Genomic DNA, 24,882 nt, shown 5'->3' on the forward strand with positions numbered 1-24,882 from the left:
AAACGTAACAGATGAGTTTGTGGGTGTAAATATTTCTAAATTTTAAATGCTACCCACCCGTTTCCTTGGTATCCTCCCCCTCCCCCCTTTATTTAGAAATGTCCAGACTTCAATTTTTTCATGTTCTCTTTTCCCTACTTCTATGGGAGTAAAAAGGAAAGGAAAAAGAAGATCTGAGTTATAATGTTTAATATAAATATACCTTTTTCCTGAAATAATTCCATTTAAAACAATTGGAACAGAAAGAAAATCTTTTCCTCTTCAGGAAAGTAATACAAGTCTTAAGTTGCATCCTAGGGAGCTCCTTCAGAAACCTGCTGCACTCTTCGGATATAGTTCCCCACCTTACTGTCTTCACAGCTTTGGGGGATTTTAGCCAGGAGACCCTGAAAGATCAAACCAAACAGTCTTTGTTTTTTTTTTTTGTTTGTTTGTTTGTTTGATATGTGTTTTCCTTTTACCTTGGTTGTTCTTTCTTGGTACCATACTCAAGGGAAGGATGGATGACACTAGGACACAGTTCACAGAATAGGTGTAACTTTAGAAACGGATATGTCCTACTGGAGCACAAAGAAGCAGCTTACTACCAGTCAGGGTGAATCAGATTAAATCTAGGGCTTGAAAAGTGCCCAAGATTAAAAAGCCAAGATGAAATAATTTGAATAAATCATGCTACCCCTAAATATTTTTAGGATATGAATTTCTTTTCATGCTGCCGTATAACTTTCAATTGAAGATTTCTAAATGGGGTAAGAAATGAGACAATAATTTATAAATTATGTATACGTGGACACACAGCTATTATATGCTATGGCTTTGAGAAGTTAACTTCTGTGGAATATGAGACCAAAGGAAGAATTCCCACGTGGATAAATAAGCATGTGGAAAACAGTTGCCTCTGAAAAAACTGGAAACATTTCTGGTAACAGAATTACTTACTCTACCTAAATGATTACTCCTTGGTGGTTTATAGCCCATTATTTCAACCTTTTTTTTTTTTCATTCAGACCACTAGAACAGAACTTAAATTTTACAAATTCTTGATCATGGTCCTTTCACCCATTCTCTGTCCTGGCTCCAGAAACATCCACTGATCCTCTTGCCTTTTGGTCTATAAACAGTTCTGAATAGCTTTAAAGGAAGAATAAGGTATTACTCAAACTCCACTGAAGGCTAGAAGGCTCAGAGGTAGAGACTTGAATCCCCCATGTTCATTTACAGACTTGGTCAGGCACGTAAATGTAAATTAGAATCACAGGAATTACCTGAGGATGAAGAAGCCTATCTGAAACCAAGTCGCAGACTGTCCCTTACCTTCACCTGTCCTTGAGAGCAGCGGTCCAGGAGAATCAGGCAGTCTGTGGCCTCTTCTAACAAGGCACTCTTAACAGATTCAGGTGTGAGGCTTGAATCCCTTGCTACATCACATATCAGTTTCAAGAGAGCCTTCAGTAAGACCACAAGTCTACAGGGAACTCTGGAATCAAGAAGAAAAATGATGTTCAGACTCAGAATCAGGATATTAAAACTGAAAGAGACATCAAAGGCCATCTAGTAGAAAACTCTCATTTCATAAATGAAGGAACTGAAGTCAAAATTTTAAGACCACAGAGCTGGAAGCAGAACTAGAGACTAGACTCCAGATTTCTGAACTTTTAAGGCCCTTGTTTTTTTCTACAGCACGCTGCCCATACACACTGACATTCTGGCCTGCCCAGGAATACCTAGTTTCCCTCCAGGAGCATGGTCCTACTGTAAGGAAACAGCCCCTCCTGAAAAGGGAGAACTGGGACCTCCCTTACCAGGGGCCTACACTTTTGACCAGAGAACAGGAAATGGCCCATAGTTCTTTAGCTTTGATGCGGTCTTAGGCCTGGAGATTTAAAATACAGTGAGGGAAATAAGCTTGGCTTTTGAGACTTAACGTGTCAATTTGAGTTTCCTGTCACTATATTTCTAGATCCTAGATTACCACCAGTTAGGCCCAGTCTGTTTACTTCTACTTAGTGTTTCTAAAAGTTTTTATGATAATGATTACACAAAATTGTAAATGCACTTAATGCCACTGAATTGTACACTTTAAAATGGTAAATTTTATGTATTTTTTAACCACAATAAAAAAAACTAAAAAGCCTTATGGAAGCTGAAAAATAACTTGTAGTGTGAAAATATAAATAAACTATATTTCTGGGCGGAAATGTGACTGGGAGAAGAAACGTTTGCATCCCCCATCTTGATCTAAAAAACATTAAGTGTTTTCCTGTAACTTGTGTGCTGCTCAGCCCTCCACCTGTCATCACTCAACACACAATTTGCTGTTTCCCACTCCCCAGGCCCCGCCCCCTCCATAATTGACATTTTCTGACCTCTACATTTGCTTGCTGACCTCTTCTACTTGGACAGTATTAGTCTGATTCAGTTTCATTCATGCATCTATTCCAGTCACTTTAAAAATATCTGTGTACTTAATACCAGGTTCTGAGTAAGTTTTGGAGTTCCCAGTGTACTAAAGTGGTCAGTCTTCCATCCTCCTGGAGCTTCTAGTTCAGTAGAGGAGAAAGACAGTAAGCAAATAAATGCAACCTCATTACAGATGTGACTGTGGGGTACATTATGAGGAGATAAGAGAATACGGCTCAGAACAGAGACACCCACGTGTTGCTGAGGCACTGGACTCTCGCTGAAGTAAACACTGTTATTTCATGCAAGAGAGCCTTCTGCAGACCCAACATGTTTGGGTTCCAGCTTGCTGTTCGGGACACCTACCTCGAGCCAGAGTTGGAATGCTAAGCACATATATCCCAGATCAGTGTTCTGATTACCACATATGTTCAGTGATGTGCTATGAGTGTTCCATTCTCAATCAGATTTAAGAAACATTAGGGTGAACAAAGTTAAGTACATCTACTGTAGCACTGCTAAATGGCCTTTAAAATTCTAATATGCATTATAAATCCAGAGAAACGTACACCTGAAGGAACTGACTATATTATATCTTTTCAATGCCACTTTCACAGTTCAAAATCCAATTGGTATGGAAAAACAGGAGGTACTCAAATATATGGCACGTCCTAAATACTTTGTACTGAATGTACATCTGGGCAAGTTCTGAAAGGAGTATCGGCTGAGTTTTGCCCCTCTTAGCACACCTGTCTGCTGGCTGTCCTACCTGGGCCAAGTATACTGCATGAGTAGTTTTAGGGCTTCCAATATCTTCAATCTAGCCTCCTCCTCGGGTCCATCATAAACCTCCAGATAACCAATGATGACTCGCTCCAGCCTCTTTAAGTGCCGGACAGTTAAGATCCCCAACCTAAAAATGACAGAGAAAATGTGACTCCAAAGAGTGAAGTTGAGTATGGCCACGCCCAGCTGCCCTGGGACTCACCTCTTCACAAAAGCCGGTAGGTTTCTTGCGTAAGTCCTGCGTAAGAGAAGGCGGTGCTCGGGCTCCATGTGCATCAGGATCAGCTGCAGGACCTCGTCACAGTGTGTGGTGGGTCGGGCTGCATCTCCCTTCCAGTGCAGGGCTTTCTCCAGGATGGGGAATAAATCCAGCAGACACAGGAGCACAGCCTAGGAGGAAGTAATAGAAAGGAACCGTAGTAAACTAATTTGTATTCACAACACTCAGATTTTTCTAGCAACTTCCACTAATCTACCATCCTTGGGGTCCATGTCATAGAATTCTAAAATAGTCTAGTAATCAGTTTAATGTATATTACTTTACATTTTCCAACTATTTTTACATTCTTTTATCTCCATTGGACCGTCTCAAGTTAATACCTTCTCCTCAGGATGATTCTTTGCTAATCTATAAAATTGGAAGAATAGCAGAGCTAAGACTTTAATCCAAAACTTAGGAGTCTAAGTCTACTGTCAGTAAATTCCTGAGTCTAAGTGATATTTACAAGTATTTACAATAAAACCACTACCAAACAGAATCTCAGATGATCCTATTTGTATCCACTTTGACAGCCCTATCTGAAATTTCAGTGTCCACGCACTCCCTTTTAGCTCTCCTGGGATCTTCGATTTTTCTTTTACGTCTTTTTTTCCTTTTTCCTTTTTTTTTTTTTTGAAATCACCATTTCAAGAGCCCTAACACCTTTGTGGCTGTTAGCACAGCCTGGGTTCTCAAAACCAAAACTAGTATTTAAAAAAGAAAGGTGACAGACTGAGGTGGGAGGAGGGAGACTAGGCATAAAATAAGAAACAAGGTAATTTCAACCTCTGGTTTTATATAACTTCTTTCTTCTGTCTTCAGAATGTTCTCTGCACACCCCCCCCATGACTGAAACTTTAACATCTTTACTGCAGTATAATTGCTTTATATTGTTGTGTTAGTTGCTCCTGTATAATAAAGTGAATCAGCTATACGTATAAATATATGCCCATATCCCCTCCCTCTTGCATCTCCCTCCCACCCTCCCTATCCCACCCCTCTAGGTGGTCACAGAGCACCGAGCTGATCTCCCTGTGCTATGTGGCTGCTTCCCACCAGCTATCTATTTTACATTTGGTAGTGTATATATGTCCATGCCACTATCTCACTTTATTCCAGCTTACCCTTCCCTGTCCCTGTGTCCTCAAGTCCATTCTCTTAGTCTGCGTCTTTATTGCTGTCCTCTCCCTAGGTTCTTCAGAACCTTTTTTTTTTTTTTTTTTTTTAGATTCCATATATATGTGTTAGCATATGGTACTTGTTTCACTCTTTCTGACTTACTTCACTCTGTATGACAGACTCTAGGTCCATCCACCTCACTACAAATAACTCAATTTAGTTTCTTTTTATAGCTGAGTAAAATTCCATTGTATATATGTGCCACATCTTCTTTATACATTCATCTGTCGATGGACACTTGGGTTGCTTCCGTGCCATAGCTATTGTAAATAGAGCTGCAATGAACATTGTGGTACATGACTCTTTTTGAATTATGGTTTTCTCAGGGTATATGCCCAGTAGTGGGATTGCTGCATAGTATGGTAGTTCTATTTTTAGTTTTTTAAGGAACCCCACACTGTTCTCCAAAGTGGCTGTATCAATTTACAATCCCACCAACAGTGCAAGAGGGTTCCCTTTTCTCCACACCCTCTCCAGCATTTATTGTTTGTAGATTTTTTGATAATGGCCATTCTGACTGGTGTGAGGTGATACCTCATTGTAGTTTTGATTTGCATTTCTCTAATGATTAGTGATGTTGATGTTGAGTACCCTTTCATGTGTTTGTTGGCAATCTGTATATCTTCTTTGGAGAAATGTCTATTTAGGTCTTCTGCCCATTTTGGATTGGGTTGTTTCTTTTTTGCATATTGAGCTGCATGAGCTGTTTGTGTATTCTGGAGACAAATCCTTTGTCAGTTGCCTCGTTTGCAAATATTTTTCCCATCCTGAGGGTTGTCTTTTCATCTTCTTTATGGTTTCCTTTGCTCTGCAAAAGCTTTTAAGTTTCATTAGGTCCCATTTGTTTGTTTTTATTTCCATTTCTCTAGGAGGTGGGTCAAAAAGGATCTTGCTGTGATTTATGTCATAGAGTGTTCTGCCTATGTTTTCCTCTAAGAGTTTGATACAGTCTGGCCTTACCTTTGGGTCTTTAATCCATTTTAAGTTTATTTTTGTGTATGGTGTTAGGGAGTATTCTAATTTCATTCTTTTACATGTAGCTATCCAGTTTTGCCAGCACCACTTATTGAAGAGGCTGTCTGTTCTCCATTGTATATTCTTGCCTCCTTTAACAAACATAAGGTGACCATATGTGTGTGGGTTTATCTCTGGGCTTTCTATCCTGTTCCATTGACCTAGATTTCTGTTTTTGCACCAGTACCATACTGTCTTGATTACTGCAGCTTTGTAGTATAGTCTGAAGTCCAGGAGCCTGATTCCTCCAGCTCCGTTTTTCTTTCTCAAGATTGCTTTGGCTATTCGGGGGCTTTTGTGTTTCCATACAAATTGTGAATTTTTTTGTTCTAGCTCTGTGAAAAATGCCATTGGTAGTTTGATAGGAATTGCATTGAATCTGTAGATTGCTTTGGGTAGTATAGTCGTTTTCACAGTGTTGATTCTTCCAATCCAAGAACATGGTATATCTCTCCATCTGTTTGTATCATCTTTAATTTCTTTCATCAGTGTCTTATAGTTTTCTGCATACAGGTCTTTTGTCTCCTTAGGTAGGTTTATTCCTAGGTATTTTATTCTTTTTGTTGCAATGGTAAATGGAGTTTTCCTTAATTTCTGTTTCAAATTTTTCATCATTAGTGTACAGGAATGCAAGAGATTTCTGTGCACTGATTTTGTATCCTGCTACTTTACCACATTCATTATTAGCTCTAGTAGTTTTCTGGTAGCATCTTTAGGATCCTCTGTTTATAGTATCATGTCATCTGCAAACAGTGACAGTTTTACTTCTTTTCCGATTTGGATTCTTTTAATTTCTTTTTCTTCTCTGACTGCTGCGGTTAAAACTTCCAAACTATGTTGAATAATAGCGGTGAGAGTGGATAACCTTGTCTTATTCCTGATCTTAGAGGAAATGGTTTCAGGTTTTCACCACTGAGAACGATGTTGGCTGTGGGTTTGTCACATATGGCCTTTATCATGTTGAGGTAAGTTCCCTCGATGCCTACTTTCTGGAGGGTTATCATAAATAGGAGTTGAATTTTGTCGAAAGCTTTTTCTGCATCTATTGAGATGATATGGTTTTTCTCCTTCAATTTGTCAATATGGTTTATCACATTGATTGATTTGCATGTATTGAAGAATCCTTGCATTCCTAGGAGAAACCCCAGTTGATCATGGTTTATGATCCTTTTAATGTGCTGTTGGATTCTGTTTGCTAGTATTTTGTTGAGGTTTTCTGCATCTATGTTCATCAGTGATACTGGCCTGTAGTTTTTTTTGTGACATCTTTGTCTGGTTTTGGTATCAGGATGATGGTGGCCTCATAGAATGAGTTTGGGAGTGTTCCTCCCTCCACTAAATTTTGGAAGAGTTTGAGAAGGATAAGTGTTAGCTCTTCTCTAAATGTTTGATAGATTTCACTTCTGAAGCCATCTGGCCGTGGGCTTTTGTTTGTTGGAAGATTTTTCATCACAGTCTCAATTTCAGTGCTTGTGACTGGTCTGTTTATATTTTCTGTTTCTTCCTGGTTCAGTCTCAGAAGGTTGTGCTTTTCTAAGAATTTGTCCATTTCTTCCAGGTTGTCCATTTTATTGGCTTATAGTTACTTGTAATAAATCTCATGATCCTTTGTATTTCTGCAGTGTCAGTTGTTACTTCTCCTTTTTCATTTCTAATTTTATTGATTGGAGTCTTCTCCCTTTTTTTCTTGATGAGTCTGGCTAATGGTTTATCAATTTTGTTTATCTTCTCAAATAACCACCTTTTAGTTTTATTGATCTTTGCTACTGTTTCCTGCATTTCTTTTTCATTTATTTCTGATCTGATCTTTATGATTTCTTTCCTTCTTCTAACTTTGGGGTTTTCTTCTTCTTCTTTCTCTAATTGCTTTAGGTGTAAGTTTAGGTTGTTTGAGATTTTTCTTGTTTCTTAAGGTAGGACTGTATTACTATAAACTTCCCTCCTAGAACTGCTTTTGCTGCATCCCATAGGTTCTGAGTCATTGTGTTTTCATTGTCATTCGTTTCTAGGTATTTTTTGGTTTCCTCTTTGATTTCTTCATAATCTCTTGGTTATTTAATAATGTATTATTTGGCTTCCATGTGTTTGTATTTTTTACAGATTTTTTCCTGTAATTGATATCTAGTCTCATAGTGTTGTGGTCGAAAAAGATACTTGATACGATTTCACTTTTCTTAAATTTACCAAGGCTTGATTTGTGACCCGAAATATGATCTTATCCTGGAGAATGTTCCATGAGCACCTGAGAAGAAAATGTATTCTGTTGTTTTTGGATGAAATGTCCTACAAATATCAATTAAGTCTATCTTGCTTAATGTATCATTTAAAGCTTGTGTTTCCTTATTTATTTTCACTTTGGATGATCTGTCCATTGGTGAAAGTGGGGTGTTAAAGTCCCCTACTATTATTGTGTTACTGTCGATTCCCCCTTTTATGGCTGTTAACATTTGCCTTACGTATCGAGGCACTCCTATGTTGGGTGCATAAATATTTACAATTCTTGTATTATCTTCTTGGGTTGATCCCTTGATCATTATGTAGTGTCCTTCTTTGTCTCTTGTAATAATCTTTATTTTAAAGTCTATTTTGTCTGATATGAGAATTGCTACTCCAGCTTTCTTTTGATTTCCATTTGCATGGAATATCTTTTTCCATCCCCTCACTTTCAGGCTGTATGTGTCCCTAGGTCTGAAGTGGGTCTCTTGTAGACAACATATATACAGGTCTTGTTTTTGTATCCATTCAGCCAGTCTCTGTCTTTGGGTTGGAGCATTTAATCCATTTATATTTAAGGTAGTTATTGATATGTATGTTCCTATTACCATTTTCTTAATTGTTCTGGGTTTGTTATTGTAGGTCTTTTCCTTCTCTTGTGTTTTCTGCCTAGAGAAGTTCCTTTAGCATTTGTTGTCAAGCTGGTTTGGTGGTGCTGAATTCTCTTAGCTTTTGCTTGTCTGTAAAGTTTTTAATTTCTCTGTTGAATCTAAATGAGATCCTTGCTGGGTAATCTTGGTTGGAGGTTCTTCCCCTTCATCACTTTAAATATGTCCTGCTACTCCTTTCTGGCTTGCAGAGTTTCTGCTGAAAGATCAGCTGTTAACCTCATGGGGATTCCCATGTATGTTATTTGTTGCTATTCCCTTGCTGCTTTTAATATTTTTTCTTTGTATTTGATTTTTGATAGTTTGATTAATATGTGTCTTGGCGTGTTTCTTCTTGAATTTATCCTGTGTGGGACTCTTTGCACTTCCTGGACTTGACTATTTCCTTTCCCATATTAGAGAAGTTTTCAACTATAATCTCTTTATAAATATTTTCTCTGTCCCTTTCTTTTTCTCTTCTTCTTCTGAGACCCCTATAATTCGAATGCTGGTGTATTTAATGTTGTCCCAGAGGTCTCTGAGACCATCCTCAATTCTTTTCATTCTTTTTTCTTTATTCTGCTCTGTGGTAGTTATTTCTACTATTTTATCTTCCAGGTCACTTATCTGCTCTTCTGCCTCAGTTATTCTGCTATTGATTCCTTCTAGAGAATTTTTCATTTATTGTGTTATTCATCGTTTGTTTGCTCTTTAGTTCTTCTAGGTCCTTGTTAAATGTTTCTTGTATTTTCTCCAATCTATTTCCAAGATTTTGGATCATGTTTACTATCATTACTCTGAATTCTTTTCAGGTAGACTGCCTATTTTCTCTTCATTTGTTTGGTCTGGTGGGTTTTTACCTTGCTCCTTCATCTGCTGTGTATTTCTCTGTCTTCTCATTTTCCTTAACTTACTGTGTTAGGGGTCCCCTTTCCGCAGGCTGCAGTTTCATAGTTCCCACTGTTTTTTTGTGTCTGCCCCCAGTGGCTAAGGTTGGTTCAATGGGTTGTGTAGGCTTTCTGGTGGAGGGGACTGGTGCCCCTATTCTGGTGGATGAGGCTGGATCTTGTCTTTCTGGTGGGAAGGACCACATCCGGTGGTGTGTTTGGGGTGTCTGTGAAGTTAGTATGATTTTAGGCAGCCTCTCTGCTAATGGGTGCGGTTGTGTTCCTGTCTTGCTAGTTGTTTGGCATGGGATGTCCAGCACTGTAGCTTGCTGGTTGTTGAGTGGAGCTTGGTCTTAGCGTTGAGACAGAGATCTCTGGGAGACCTCTCCCCGATTGATATTACATTGGGCCAGGAGGTCTCTGGTGGTCCAATATCCTAAACTCAGCTCTCCCATCTCAGAGGCATAGGCCTGACACCCGGCCAGAGCACCAAGATCCTGTCAGCCACATGGCTCAGAAGAAAAGGGAGAAAAAATATAAAGAAAGAAGGAAAAATAAAATAAAATAAAGTTTTTAAATAAATAAAAATTTGTAATTGTTAAAAATAAAAGAAAGAAGAGAGCAACCAAACCAAAAAACAAATCCACCAATGATAACTAGCATTAAAAACTATTTAAAAAAAAGAAAAAGAAAAAAAAGACTGACAGAACCCTAGGATAAATGGTAAAAGCGAAGCTATACAGACAAAATCACACAGAGAAGCATACACATACACACTCAGAAAAAGAGAAAAAGGAAATAAGTATACATATGTGTATATATTTTTTAAAAAAGGAAGAGAGTAACCAAATCAATAAACAAATCTACCAATGATAATAAACTCTAAATACTAAACTAAGGTAAACATAAAACCAGAGACACATTAGATGCAGAAAGCAAACCCCAAGTCTACAGTTGCTCCCAAAGTCCACCACCTCAATTTTGGGATGATTTGTTGTCTATTCAGGTATTCCACAGATGCAGGGTATTTCGAGTTGATTGTGGAGATTTAATCCGCTGCTCCTGAGGCTGCTGGGAGAGATTTCCCTTTCTCTTCTTTGTTCACACAGCTCCCGGGGTTCAGCTTTGGATTTGGCCCCACCTTTGCATGTAGGTCGCCTGAGGGCGTCTGTTCTTCGCTCCAACGGGGACGGGGTTAAAGGAGCAGCTGATTCATGGGGTCTGGCTCACTCAGGCCAGGGGGAGGGAGGGGTACGGATGCGGGGCAAACGTGCAGCGGCAGAGACCAGCATGACGTTGCAACAGCCTGGGGCGCACTGTGTGTTCTCCCAGGGAAGCTGTCCCTGGATCACGGGACCCTGGCAGTGGCGGGCTGCACAGGCTCCTGGGAGGGGAGATGTGGACAGTGACCTGTGCTTGCACACAGGCTTCTTGGTGGCTGCAACAGCAGCGTTAGCATCTCATGCCATGTCTGGGGTCTGCACTGATAGCCGCAGCTCACACCCATCTCTGGAGCTCGTTTAGGTGGTGCTCTGAATCCCTTCGTCTCGCACACCCCGAAACAATTGTCTCTTGCCTCTTAGGCAGGTCCAGACTTTTTCCTGGACTTCCTCCTGGCTAGCTGTGGTGCACTAGCCCCTTCAGGCTGTGTTCATGCAGCCAACCCCAGTCCTCTCCCTGGGATCCGACCGAAGCCCAAGCCTCAGCTCCCCTCCCCCACCCACCCCAGTGGGTGAGCAGACAAGCCTCTTGGGCTGGTGAGTGCAGGTTGGCACCGATCCTCTGTGTGGGAATCTCTCCGTTTTGCCCTCCACACCCCTGTTGCTGCGCTCTCCTCCATGGCTCTGAAGCTTCCCAGCTCCGCCACCCGCAGTCTCCGCCCGCAAAGGGGCTTCCTAGTGTGTGGAAACCTTTCCTCCTTCACAGCTCCCTCCCACTGGTGCAGGTCCTGTCCCTATTCTTTTGTCTCTTGTTTTTCTTTTTTCTTTTGTCCTACCCAGGTACGTGGGGAGTTTCTTGCCTTTTGGGAGGTCTGAGGTCTTCTGCCAGCATTCAGTAGGTGTTCTGTAGTTGTTCCACATGTAGATGTATTTGTGATGTATCTGTGGGGAGCAAGGTGATCTCCACGTCTTACTCTTCCGCCAGCTTGAAGGTCTCTTCACAGCAGATGCTGTGCACCGCAGCCTGCCCAGGACCCTATCGTTTATGTCTGTCCTGGTGTGATTCCAAACACCACGACAGAAACTCTTATTAATCCTTTATAAGCAAATATCATCTCCTTACCCAATCCTCTTAAAGCCACCCCAATACCACCAAACCTCATTAGCTGCCTACTGTTCAACACCCACTGCACTTTACAGAAACCTTTTAATAGATTTACTACTCTGTACTGTATTTACATATACAGTATATATATATTTGCATAAATGTCTCTCCAAAGGATTTCTTAAAGTCAGAAACCCTGTCCACCTCATTCATTCTTGGAACCTACAATGGTTACTGGCACACAGTAGGTACTCAATGTCTACTGGATGAAAGAATGAATGACACAAAAAACCCAACATACAAGGAGTTCCCAGAGCGTGTGTTGATATAAAAGGGGCCCAGAAGGAAGGACACTTAATAAAAATGGAACTTCTTTGGGAGTTCCCAGTCAGCCCAGTGGTTAGGACTCAGTGCTTCCAATGCAGGGGGCTTGGGTTCAATCCCTGGTTGGGGAACTAATATCCTGAAAGCTGTGTGGCCAAAAAGAGAAAAAAAAGAAAAAGGAAAGAAAAAAAAAGAACCCATCTCTCTTTTGCTCATAAATAGGTGAGACTAAAAAAAAATTTTAAATAAAAAATAGAACTTTTTCAGACATAAAGCTGCCCCCAAGTGATATATAATTGACCCAGATGAAGACAAAACATTGGCTTTTCTGTGGAGACTCAGTAATGTGGATGCCTCTTGGTACTGAGACATTTTCACTAGTCATTTGCTACCCCCATATTTTCAACTTGTCAATGGCTCTCAGTTATCAATTTTACCTTCCAAGAAGAGAAAAATGTGTACCAACTATTCTTATTCACATAGTACCACCTTCTACTCAAATTTGAGAGCTCAGACTCAGAGTTATGAACAAATCTTACCATTACCTGAATGTGGTGGTGCTCCCGTGTGTACAGGTGGTTGAAAAGGGCATGGTATAGGACTTGGGCCCTGTTGTACTGCAGCAAATCAGCAGCTGGCTGCAATCAAACAAATTACCCAATTAAAAGCTTCCCAAGGTTGGCAAAATGTGGATAATTTCTGAGATTGAACATGGTACATGGGATTCATTATACCACTCTCTCTACTTCTGTGTATATTTTAAAAGCTCCATAATACACAATTTTTTAAAAAAAGCAGTTTCCTTGAGTAACAGCTTGTACATTTGGGTATAATCCCTTTCAGCTTCTGAATTTTTTGTTCCTTGAAAGTCAGTTGTTAATGACTCAAAGTCTAGTTCTTCAGTTTGACGATGGTCTATGTTTCTTATATACATCACCTATGAGATACAACCTACTAGGTTGGCAGAGGAAAATACAGAGAGAAAAATATAAATTAGTGAATTGAGAGTCACATGACAGCATTAAAAGAAAGCCAGTTAATAAAAGATATAAACACAGGCAACAGTAAAGCAGTGATGTCATGAACAAGGAATGGCCATGATGACTCAGCCTGCGCCATCGGTACAGATGACAGAGAACAGAGGCCACTTACCACATTTAGCACAATGTGATGGAGGCAGTGGACACCCAGGATTTTGTTCTCGGTTTGATAGTCATCTGAGATGAGCAATGATGGGGGAAGTACCCTTTCCAGATGTTGGCTCAGCCAGGGTCGAGTGACCTTTTGCAGAGTCCATGAGAAAACATGTTTGGTGGCTGGGTTATTCTTCCAGGAGTCCCTAAATGGAAATGTGAAACCACAGTAAGTGACATGGTGTCCAGTTCAAGCTAAATATATTTTCTTGTACTTGAAAAAAAAAAACATCCCACATAAGATAACTCTTGATGTTAACAACATACATTTTTAAGATTTAGATAAAAACAACTTACAGAACTTACACTAAATACATTTATCACCCAGTGCCGCCAGCCGCGGCGGGTCCTCAAAGTGTAGCAACAATCGACGAGAGGGGGTAGGGAACTGAACGCACCAAGGTATGGGATCAGAAGGACACAAGCAACTGATGGTTGCAAGGCAAGTTTAACAACAAAGCGTAGCCGCATATATACCCCTAAAGCAGGGAATTTGCTTAGTCATGCCTTATCGGCATCAGCTGGTTGATTGGCTTCTCGGCTTAGTCTCGCGTTATCGGCATCAGCTGGTTGATTGGCTTCTCGGCTTCTCCCTCAAAGGCACCAATTTCCCCTCCAGGGTTGCTTTTCCTAGCTTTAGGGAACAACCAGGGACTCCCAGTAACTGAGCAGGTTCCTGGAGCGATTTGGCCAAAGGCCATCTCCTTTTTTACGTTCATACCATAAAGTCCAGGATGCAGACCAAGGAGAGTACAATCGGGCCCTGAGGCTTATGAGGGTCTTAATGGCGCCTTCCTCAGAGGGCAATGCTCGCCACATTACCCCTCTTTTATTTTTTAAAGCTTGATAATGCAATTTCAACCCATACACCTCCTGACGAAGAGCAGCGAGACGGCCAACAATAAAGCGTAATAAACAAGGTAAGGCAATTAACATCAACAATACACATGACCCCGCGGTAATCAATCCTGTGAGTCCATTTTGAAACCAAATGCATTGGGTTTAACCACTGAAGCTGATCCAAGAGTCCTTGAATTAATTGTTGGGGCCCGTCTTCTTGTAGATGAGCTTCTTGAATTGCTTGTATTTCCACATTAAGTTTTTGTATGTTCAAACTAATGTGTCCATCAGTCCATACACTTATTCCAATGAATCGTTTAGGTCTTTTTAAAGCTTCAGATAATTCTAGCCAAGCTTGTATGCTAGTACTATGATACCATGGTTCAGAAATATTTACAGGCAGCATTACATAGGAAGGTTGTTTTAACACCATAACAGAAAAAGTTCCTTTCATAGGCAGAATGCAAGTACTAAAAATACAATTCTGACAAGTTATATTAAATCCTAAGGAACCAGAAGTAAACTCAATCTGTAAATCTCCTATTAGCAAGGCATATGAGGGTGTAACACAAGTAATAACCGGTTGATAAGAATAAGACAATGCAAACTTCCCAAAATCCCAATGCTTATAAAAAACCAAACTATTATTAGTAACAGAAACTGAAGAAATTAAAATGGTACCATTATTATAATTTAAGGTGCACCAGATTTGAGAATTCAAAATCAGATTGGGGAAAATCAGAAGGAAAAAAGGAGAGAAACTTCAAACTTGTAACAGCTTTAACTACCTTTAAACTATGGCCGGCCAGTAAAGTCCCTTGTCCTCCTACATATACTTCAACACAAAGATAGTATCTTTGACTTTGCAGCTTCTATTAGAGCTCCACTTTCAGCTTTATGATTAGACCCATCTTTGTTGCTGTAATTACCAGTCTCATTCTTTCCATTTTTGTTACTGTTGCCTTGTGAAATCATTTTTTCTAGAACAGCAAGAAGATGTAAAGCTTTCTCAGCTTGGTAGGTTAATATATACAGGTCTACGAGCAAAAAACACACTGCTTGGGCAAATTTTTCTTCAAAAGGTTCTATGAACTGATAAAGTTTTTCACCAACGGATATGGCTTCTGTATACTGTCGGACATGATACAGGATGACTGCTTGATTGTAATACAACATACTGTTTTCAAGATCATCTAGTCCATCCATTTCTTCAACAGCCGAGTGCACCTGATTCTTCAATTGGTTAAGTGTCTGTCTTAAACTATCTGTTGTTGTCTGGTTACTTTTGAAAAACTCAGCTACTGCCGTATTCAAAATTATTTTATAATCGTCTTTGTTTATATCTTGTAGGCAGGCAAGATGTTGCAGACAGACATCATAATTTCCAGCTGTGAAAGCCTGGAAAGCACTGGTGGACAACTCCTTCTCTTGATCAGTGATCTCAGGTCGGTTCTTGGATACTTCTTGTCCCATATTTTTTTACTTCTGACTATTGCCCCGAGTTACTATCAACTTTACTATGTGGCCACACTTTCACTCTTCACTCCGGGGATTCACCTACCGAGATTCAGACGTCCCTCTTGTCAGGTCCCTGTTCGGGCGCCACTTGCCGCCAGCCGAGGCGGGTCCTCAAAGTGCAGCAACCATCGACGAGAGGGGGTAGGGAACTGAACGCACCAAGGTATGGGATCAGAAGGACACAAGCAACTGATGTTTGCAAGGCAAGTTTAATCACAAAGCGTAGCCGTATATATACCCCTAAAGCAGGGAATTTGCTTAGTCACGCCTTATCGGCATCAGCTGGTTGATTGGCTTCTCGGCTTCTCCCTCAAAGGCACCAATTTCCCCTCCAGGGTTGCTTTTCCTAGCTTTAGGGAACAACCAGGGACTCCCAGTAACTGAGCAGGTCCCTGGAGCGATTTGGCCAAAGGCCATCTCCTTTTTTACGTTCATACCATAAAGTCCAGGATGCATGCCAAGGAGAGTACAGTCGGGCCCTGAGGCTTATGAGGGTCTTAATGGCGCCTTCCTCAGAGGGCAATGCTTGCCACAACCCAGGGCTCTGGGTCTAAAGAATATCTGATGAAAAGTAGCCAGTTGCAACCACAGCTATGTAAAGAATCTGTGGTGATGGTGGTGGTTACAGTGAGAAAGTGTTGAGAAGGGAGAGAGGAGGAAAGGAAATGTCTTCAGTATCACTATTATTATTATGATTACCACATGGGAGCAAATGAATCGATATTCAAACAGCAATTTATAGCTTATAAAATGAGTTTACACACATTACTCAACCAATCTTCAAATACAGTGTAACAGGTAATGTTATCTTTATATTGCAAATAATGAAACGGGTCCTATTCAGAAGCAATAAAAAGCACCAGACATCCTCAAAACTAGGCCTTTTAGCTCCACGTTCCTGATAAAAAGACAGTTATGTACTCACTTTTTTCTCATCACTCCAGGGTCACAAACACAAATATACAAAATAGCAAGTGGAAACTCACAGAAAATACTTTAGCTAACAGCAATCTAAAGGACTTTTATTTTTTCATCCCAAACATGCTTCCATATCTAATAACTAGCAATGAGCTTCAAGATCCCTAAGTTTAAATTCAAACCGTAAGTTTAAATCTTCTCGAAGTTTAAATCTTCTCTGAATCCCAAACCCCACCTAACTGAAGAAAGTTAAGTCTAAATAAATGGGACAGAACTTCCAATTTCAAGGCAGTTGTCAGGACTGGAAAAAGCACTAGAAAATCAAGTCTGAAGACCTGGGTTCTAATGTCGAACTTGCCACTACCGAGTAAATGTCATCACAATCACAACCGTTCTGGGCTTACAACACCTTTATGTCGCCGATGCAGAAACAAGACTCCTTTGAGCTCTAACCTTCTAAAACATTAGGCTGAAGCTTAAGTCGGTGGCCCTTAGGGCAGGAGTACTCACTTATTCAAATCGGGTTTGAGAAGCCCCATGACCGCAGTAAATCTCCCTTTCTCATCTTCATTTTCTCCGTGGAGGAATCCAGCCACAGAACCACACTCAGTAACCTGAAGCAGTAAGGCGAGCACCTGTCCAGCGACGCCCTGAGATTTTGGGCTGGTCCATGGCTGCTCCAAGTTGTGTGTGACGGCAAAAATATAGATGGGTCCTGCCAAGTGACGGAGGCCTGCCTTCCATGCAGGGCAAACCAAGGAATTCTTAGCGGTCTCAACTTTCCTCAACAGCTTAAGAAAGAGTAACCCAACTGCTGCCGCTTTCTCGGCCACTTCGGAGTGACGATCACCTCCCCCTTCCGGCCCCTCGGGAGGAGCTGCATACTTCCCCAGGGCTTTTGCCACCTGCCCCAGCATCTCGGGCATTCCAAGGAGCGAGGTGTCACTCCCCTCAAATAACTGATCACATTCTTTGGCTTCTAGTAGAGCGCTGAGGTCCCGAAGAGCTGCATTACTGGCCTTGCCCCGTCGGGATTCCTGGCCGGCAAACTGGTGCAAGATTTGGGAGAAGGCCTGTCCGAGGGCGGAGGAAGGCCACCGTCCAGGAAAGGAAGAGCCCTCCCGGGGTGGGGATTCCCGATAGCCGTCAGGCCCCATGCCTCAGACCGAGGACGAGGATGGAGGCGGGCGGGGATCCGCTAAACAGGGAAGGAAAGATAACTCCGGGGCTGGGGTTCTCTCAAAGAACAGAACTAAAATCAAGTAAAACGGCGAGACGTGTTGGAGGACGGGGAGGGGGGGGGGGGTCTAGCCCGCAGAAGAGTAAAGGTATAAAGGAAAAGATGCGGGGAAGGGGGTTCTCTGTGAGTAACAGAATCTCAGATTCCCAACAGTGTAAGGGAGAAATTACTCTTGCCTCTCTGAAGACTGAAAAAAATCCTAAAGAGCCTGAAAAATAAATCTCTAAGGCGTGACACTAACACGGCCGCCGTTACCTTCAGCCCTTCCGGCACGCCTGCGCCTATCAGGATCCGACTTAGCAAACGTCGTCGCCGCAAAGCACAAGGCTAGCTTCCGCCATTACCGCGGCTACGCTCCGTCATTTCACGACGTACTACCGTAAAGCAATAGAGACCCGGGTTCAAGAGAGGGTGGAGCTATGGAGAGTATATTTGCATGGATAATACCGCATCGCTATTTTGTTTCAGTTTTCACTTACTGAGGTAGAAACAAAAGAAATATCAGGCAATATCGGTGATCGTGATAAAATATACAGGACTTTTTATATCAAGTCTAAGTAAATATGCACCCCACCTGTCACCCTTACTGTAAAGTTAGTGGGTCGTACCCGGGGCTCCTTAGCCAAGCAGTCACTTTGATCCTTTTGTAGTTCATAAGCGTGATGATTGGGTGTTCACGCGTTTGTGTGATATGTGCCTCCTTCCAACCTTGTTACGACTGTGGCACATTACCCGTCTGACGTGAACTGTGAAGGATCCTTTAGTTTTTAAGATAGTGTGGTTACTCCGTAATTGTTAGTGGTCGTTGTCTTTTTTACGCCTAGTACGTGATTGGAAAGCGTGTTTGATATCGAGTTCTGTGTTCGGTTTGGTTTTTTTCTTGCAGCTAGCGTTTGATTGTTGATTGTCTTGGGCTTTTAAAAAGGAAAGAAGCGGAAGTTGCAATTAAGCGAGGAGTTTCAAGATGGTCTGCGAAGACGGGGGTTTCGCTAGAAACGCGGCTGATCGGGGTGTGGCTCGGACCTCGCCCGCGGGTGTGGACGTGAGACGTTTCCTGCGGGGACGGCTTCCGGGGCGGGGTCGCACCTCCGAGTGGTAAGGGTCGAAACAGCAGGAGAAGCCACGGTCCCGTGCGACTCCTTGTTTGGGTTGGTCTCTTGCTGCGGGTTCTCGGATGGTGGAGTTGAGGACGTTCGATCTTGGGTTCCCCGGGGACTGGTCACAGTCCTCGGCCTTCCCTGGGCGTTTGCCGGTGACTTTTCATAACTTCCGGTGTGTGGTAGGTGCCCGGGGAAGCACACCGTATTTGCGCCGAGGCGTGGGCGGGAGCGCCGAGAAACGGGCGGCGGACAGCGGGAGGAGTCGGAGAGCAGGCCTCGCCGCTTTTCGCGGAGGCGTCCGCGGCATGTGGCCCTGGGCCGAGGTTCAAACCCACGCTGCCCCGCTGGCCGCCTTAGTTTCCGCCCACCGTCCCGCAGATTGTCTCTGGGCTTTGGGATTTTTCTGGTCTCCGAGCCCCAAGTCGTCTAGAGTATGATCTGCGGGGTTTTTGGATCTTGGGGTGGAGGGGCCGCGCCCGGGGTGTGTTAAGAGTAGGCTCTGGTCCCTAGGAGGCTATGAAAGTGAAGGGAGACTTAAGGGCTTTCGTCCGGCCTTGGAGACGGCACCGCTTACAGAGAGCGTCCCTGCGGATCTTGACTGCGAGTGCTTCCTCGCTCCCACCCACCCTCGCCCGTTTTGTGACCTTGATGGAAAGTTCGGCCACCTCTCCGTGCCTTAATTTTTTTCAAAGGTAAAATGTGGGTAGTAATAGTCCCTACTTCTGAAGAGTTGTTAAAGTTAAAAATACTTAAACGGCTTAGAGCAAGTTCTGGTCCGTGGTAAATTTTATACAGGTGTTGGTTCTTACTGTTAAACCACAGCTTCTGTATTAGCTTACATTTTATCTTTTCGGGTGAATTTTATGGTTAGGACCCTTCCTCTCTACGTCTTTCCCTTGGTCTTCCTTTCTCCGGCCAACTGGCGGGGCACTCACGATTTTCTAAGCAATTTCAAACATTGATTAAAAACTCCTCCCAAGGGGATTCTCCCATATCAAGATCTCCCAGATATTGACCCCTATGGGAGCAAGATGGCAATCCACAGACAGTTACTGTATCCCTCCTGTGTGGGACGCTGTCTTCCCTGTTCCACGTGCCGTTTGTGCTAAATGGATCCAGGATCTCACTCCCTTAGGAAAGTACTTGTATTGCAAGTGTTCACCCCCTCTACGCTCTGAGTTTCCTGAGGCCAGACACCATGCCTTGCTCTCCGGTGCCTGGCACAATTTAGTTATGCAGTAAATGGTTCTTGAACCCACATGTCCAACCACAGAGGACTGGCTGAATAAAGCACGGTACATCCACACCATGCAGTTCTGTGCAGCCGTACAAAGGAATGAAGCCCATCTCTGTGGAGGCCATGGAACGCTAGGATACATTGTTTCAGTGAAGAAAGCAAGGCTGAGACTGTGTATATATTGCTTCTCTCCTAAGAAAGGTGTAGTGCATTTGCTCACATTTTAAAGAAGCAGCAATGGCAGACTAAATTACAAACTAATAAAAAAAAAAGGGTTATATGTAAGAAAAGAACAAGGTGAAAAAAATGGGTGTGGAAGCTAGACTTCCTTTCATATACTCTGTCTTATAGTTTTGACTTTGGCATCATGTACGTACTTTACATAATTATTTTTTAAAAGAAAATGCAAAGTAGTTCCTAAAAGAAAATGAAAGTCATGAATCAAAGTATATTTCAAGTTACTGGCATAACCGCATGGAAAAATAAGAAACTGACCTTTTTTTTTTTTTTTTTTTTGGTGTTACGCGGGCCTCTCACTGCTGTGGCCCCTCCCGCCGCGGGGCACAGGCTCCGGACGCGCAGGCCCAGCGGCCACGGCCCACAGGCCCAGCCCCTCCGCGGCACGTGGGATCCTCCCGCACCGGGGCACGAACCCGTATCCCCTGCATCGGCAGGCGGATTCCCAACCACTGCGCCACCAGGGAAGCCCCAGAAACTGACTTTAAAACTCATGATTTTGACTGTATATCCTTAGTGGGACTTATCCTAAGAACAGAAAGGAATGGCTAAGAAATCAAACTGCATTTAGTAATAGTAACTCTTAGTAATAATAGCGGTATTGTTAATTAGATGCTGTCACATGTATATTTTACACATGTGTGTATATAAAATAGCAGGTAAGTATCTTAGTGTTGTTAGAAACCAAGGTCTGCGGTGAAAGATAAAGAGATAACAGATATCAAATCAATGAAATTAGATGTAAATTCGATAAGCAAAAATTTGAATTGGCAATGGTAGTATGAATTCATGATTAATTTTTCTCTAGCTACAAAATACATATATCCTAGCTGTGTCCACTGAAAAGGCCAAGAAGCAATGAAAATCCAATGGCTATGAGCAGCCCTAGTATCCAAATTCATAATCTAAATGCCATTGCCCACTAAGAAGAACCAGGACTCCTTTAGGAAATGACTGATTTTAGAACGGGGGCAAGCAAGGATTGTGTAAGATGAGCTTGTGACATTTTATTATGACAGAAAGCAAAGTAGCTATCAAATACTCCTGAGGTTATGTCGAAAGAACCCAAGAGCAAGGTGGAAGGGGCACTCTTTGGCCAAAGTGGAACCGTTTGGGCTTAAAAAAAAAATAATGACGAACGGATTGAAACATAATCTAATATATACAAATCCATTAATTCATTCATAGTAATACTAACAAAGAAAAAAATCATCATTCATGCTTGGATCACCTAAGGAACCAACTCTTTTTTTTGAAAATTGGTAAAAGGAAAAAATCAAGCATTTATTCTGCTATATATTTCAGGATATCCAAATAGTTTGTAAGGGCAACAAATGACACAGAACTAGCAGAATTAGAAAGTTACTGTTCACAGGTCCCAATGAAGCACGGGGACTAGGCAACAATCATTCATGGCTGTTAGAATTACAAAGTGGAACATTGATGGGAATCTTATAATAGCTGGATCAAGCTAACAAAACCTGAACCCACCGATTTATCTTAACATCGCTAAAAGTGAGACAACCAGATACCGCGTGCCTCTTGATGTAATGCAACAGTATATACACACCATCTATGAAACATGTTGCACAAAAATTGACCCTAAACCTAATCAGACTTCTAGATCTAACTACAAAATGGCAAGAAATAGGAAGGATAGAGAGACAGATTAAGACACCAAGACTTTATGATCAGCCAAGCTAAGGATACAAGAAATTCCACAAATTACCCAGTTTCTTCAATAAATAACTAGCATGAAAGAAATGGAGTGGAAGAGAGAATTGATATAGTTTTTAAAGACACCTCAATCAAATGCAATGTTGGATATTGTTTTCAATAAACATATTGTAAAAAGATATATTTAAGGCAACTGGGGAAATCTGAACATAGTTCTGTTACAGGGTGTTCATATAATTTGTCATCTAAACAGGGCATAATGAGAGTTAAAGGAGACACTTTTAATAGTTATGCTGGTACAAAGGTGTAAATTGTGTCTGTCCTAGGCAAGCTTGATTACCCCGGTATCACAAAACTTTGTGAAATTATTGTTAATTCATAGTGTTATTATGTTTATTTTTTTAACATATTAGTTTCAGCTATACGATGTAATCAGTATATGTATATATTGTGAAATGATCACCACAAGAAGTCTAGTTAACGTCCATCACCACACAATTAAATGTTTTTTCTCGTGATAAAAACTTGTTAAGATCTACTATCTTAGCAACTTTCAAATATATAATGCAGTGTTTATTAATTATAGTCACCATGCTGTACATCACGTCCCCAGTACATATCTACTTTATAACTGGAAGTTTGTACTGTTTGACCACCTTCACCCATTTTGCCTGCATCCTTCCCCACCTCTGGCAACCACTAATCTGTCCTCTGTTTCTATAAACTTGTTATTTACAAAAAATGCTTTCATGTTTTTTTAAAGTTATTTGTTAGAAAAACAATTCTCAAACATTTTAGCCTCAGAACCCCTTATACGCTTTAGAAATTATTGAGTCCTACAAAGATGAACAGAATCAAAAACACTGAAAATAAATTTTGGTAAGGATGTTGAGATAGTGAGACACTCATATACTGGTGTGGTTGAAATGTAAAATGATGCAGCTGCTGTGGAAAATAGTTTGATGGTTTCTCAAAAAGTTAAATATAGAGTAACATAAAGTTAATCATATGACCCAGCAATTCTATTCCTAGGTATGTAGGCAAGAGAACTAAAAACATGTATTCATACAAAACCTTAGACAGTAATGTTCCTAGTAGCATTATTCATAATAGCCCAAAGTGAAAACAACCTAAAAGTCTACCAACTGATGAATGGATAAACAAAATGTGGTATATAGGTATAATGGAATATTAGCCATGGAAAAGAATGAGGTGTTGATATCTGCTGCAATATGGGTGAACTTTAAAGGCACTATGTTAAGTGAAATAAGCCAGACGCAAAATACTTCATTTATATGAAATGTCCAGGATAGACAAATAGTGGAGTCAGAAAGGAGCTGAGGAGAGGGAAGAATTGACAGTGACTATTAACAGGTATGGGGCTTCCTTTTAGGGTGATAAGAATGTTCAGGAATTAGCTAGTGGTAATGGTTGCCCAATTTGTAAATATACTAAAGCCTACCGAATTATACTGTAAAGTGGTGAATCCTATGCTATGTGAATTAAATATCAGTTTAAAAACTAATTTTAAAAAGTATCGGGCTTCCCTTGTGGCGCAGTGGTTGGGAGTCCGCCTGCCGATGCAGGGGACGCGGGTTCGTGCCCTGGTCCGGGAGGATCCCACATGCCGCGGAGCGGCTAAGCCCGTGAGCCATGGCCGCTGGGCCTGCGCGTCCGGAGCCTGTGCTCCGCAACGGGAGAGGCCACAACAGTGAGAGGCCCGCATACCACAAAAAAAAAAAAAAAAAAAAAAAAAAAAGTATTGAGGATCCCAAAGAGCTTTCTTTACATTAGATAAATATTTTGATAGATACATTTTTTCTACATTAGAAAATAAAACTGACAAATTTTTAATATGTCCATTTAATTATTTTGAATATAGCAATAATGAACCTATTACCTGTTAACTAAAAACTTATTTTTATGAAAAGTGATTATATTTTTCAAGACAAAACAAAATTAGAGAAGAGTAGCATTATTTTACATTTTGTAAACAGATCGGTAAAAATTTGCAGCTCTCATACCTGGTGTAATAGGAGAAAGCTGGATTCTCAGATCTGTTGCTGCATTCAGTCTGTGTTGGAAAACTCCACCATACATTCATGAGAGAATGAGAATGAAAAAGACAAACAATATATTAATATTATTATAAAAATAGTTTTGACCTGGCAGACCTCCTGATAGGGTGTTGAAAACCCTCAGGGTCTCCAGATCACACTGTGAGAACTGCAGCTGGAAATTTACACAAGTATTTAACGATTGATATCATGTGATATCTGAGATTCACTTTAAAATACTCCATAAAGAGGGATGGTGGGAAGGAGTGATCAAGAGATGAATGAAAAAATCTGGTCAGGGTTTCCCTGGTGATCCAGTGGTTAGAATTCCGTGCTTTCATTGCTGAGGGCCTGGGTTTGATCCCTGGTTGGGGAACTAAGATCCCACAAGCTAGGAGGCAGAGCCAAAAAAAAAAAAAAAAAAAAGCAAAAAAACAAAAGGTTATCACCGTGTTGACAATGTTGAATGTGGGAGTGGATCATGGGTGTTCTTTATATTAGTCTCTCTATCATAGTGGAAGTCTGATATTTTCCATAATAAAAGAATTGTTATTCTTCCTCTCATTTTTAATCAATGCTGGTTTAACTGAGCAAATGACCTTAAGGTAGTTGGTAGAAGGGAAAACCAGGTTAGGGACTGGATATATAAAGATGCAGCGAGGGGACTTCCTGGTAGTCCAGTGGTAAAGATTCTGAGCTTGCACTGCAGGGGTCGTGGGTTCCATCCCTGGTTGGGGAACTAAGATCATGCCACGCAGCTGGGGGTGGGGGAAAAATGCAGTGATGAATTCGATGCAGTTCCTGCCTTCAACAAGTTTTCATCTGCTGTCTGCTGGGGGAAGAGATAGAGTGAAGGCATCTGAGAAAAAGTGGCACCTGGAAGGAGCACC

The 24,882-nt window shown here is 41.4% G+C and overlaps 1 protein-coding gene and 1 non-coding gene across 4 annotated transcripts; one reads left to right on the forward strand and one right to left on the reverse strand.

The window, feature by feature from the left end:
- Positions 1–172: 172 nt before the first annotated feature.
- On the reverse strand, positions 173–18,049 carry TTI2 (TELO2 interacting protein 2). Of its 3 annotated transcripts, XM_059049091.2 has the most exons (7): positions 16,955–18,049; positions 13,128–13,314; positions 12,521–12,613; positions 3,389–3,576; positions 3,170–3,313; positions 1,315–1,477; positions 173–386 (listed from the first exon to the last, which is right to left on the reverse strand). In XM_059049091.2, the coding sequence occupies exons 1-7, from the start codon at positions 17,599–17,601 to the stop codon at positions 294–296; spliced, it is 1,515 nt and encodes a 504-aa protein (XP_058905074.1). In that variant the 5' UTR covers positions 17,602–18,049; the 3' UTR covers positions 173–293. The 3 variants fall into 3 exon arrangements, with proteins under 3 accessions (XP_058905074.1, XP_066878501.1, XP_066878502.1); XM_067022400.1 differs by lacking the exon at positions 3,170–3,313 and having other exon boundaries at positions 16,955–17,998; XM_067022401.1 differs by lacking the exons at positions 173–386; positions 1,315–1,477 and adding an exon at positions 2,367–2,540 and having other exon boundaries at positions 16,955–17,998.
- A 273-nt stretch (positions 18,050–18,322) lies between these two features.
- On the forward strand, positions 18,323–18,426 carry LOC131747642 (small nucleolar RNA U13). The gene has a single exon (XR_009332968.1). It is a non-coding gene; the product is annotated as a small nucleolar RNA U13 (small nucleolar RNA).
- The last annotated feature ends 6,456 nt before the right edge of the window (positions 18,427–24,882 follow it).

The sequence above is a fragment of the Kogia breviceps genome, chromosome 20, assembly GCF_026419965.1.
Source record: "Kogia breviceps isolate mKogBre1 chromosome 20, mKogBre1 haplotype 1, whole genome shotgun sequence".
NCBI lineage: Eukaryota > Metazoa > Chordata > Mammalia > Artiodactyla > Physeteridae > Kogia > Kogia breviceps.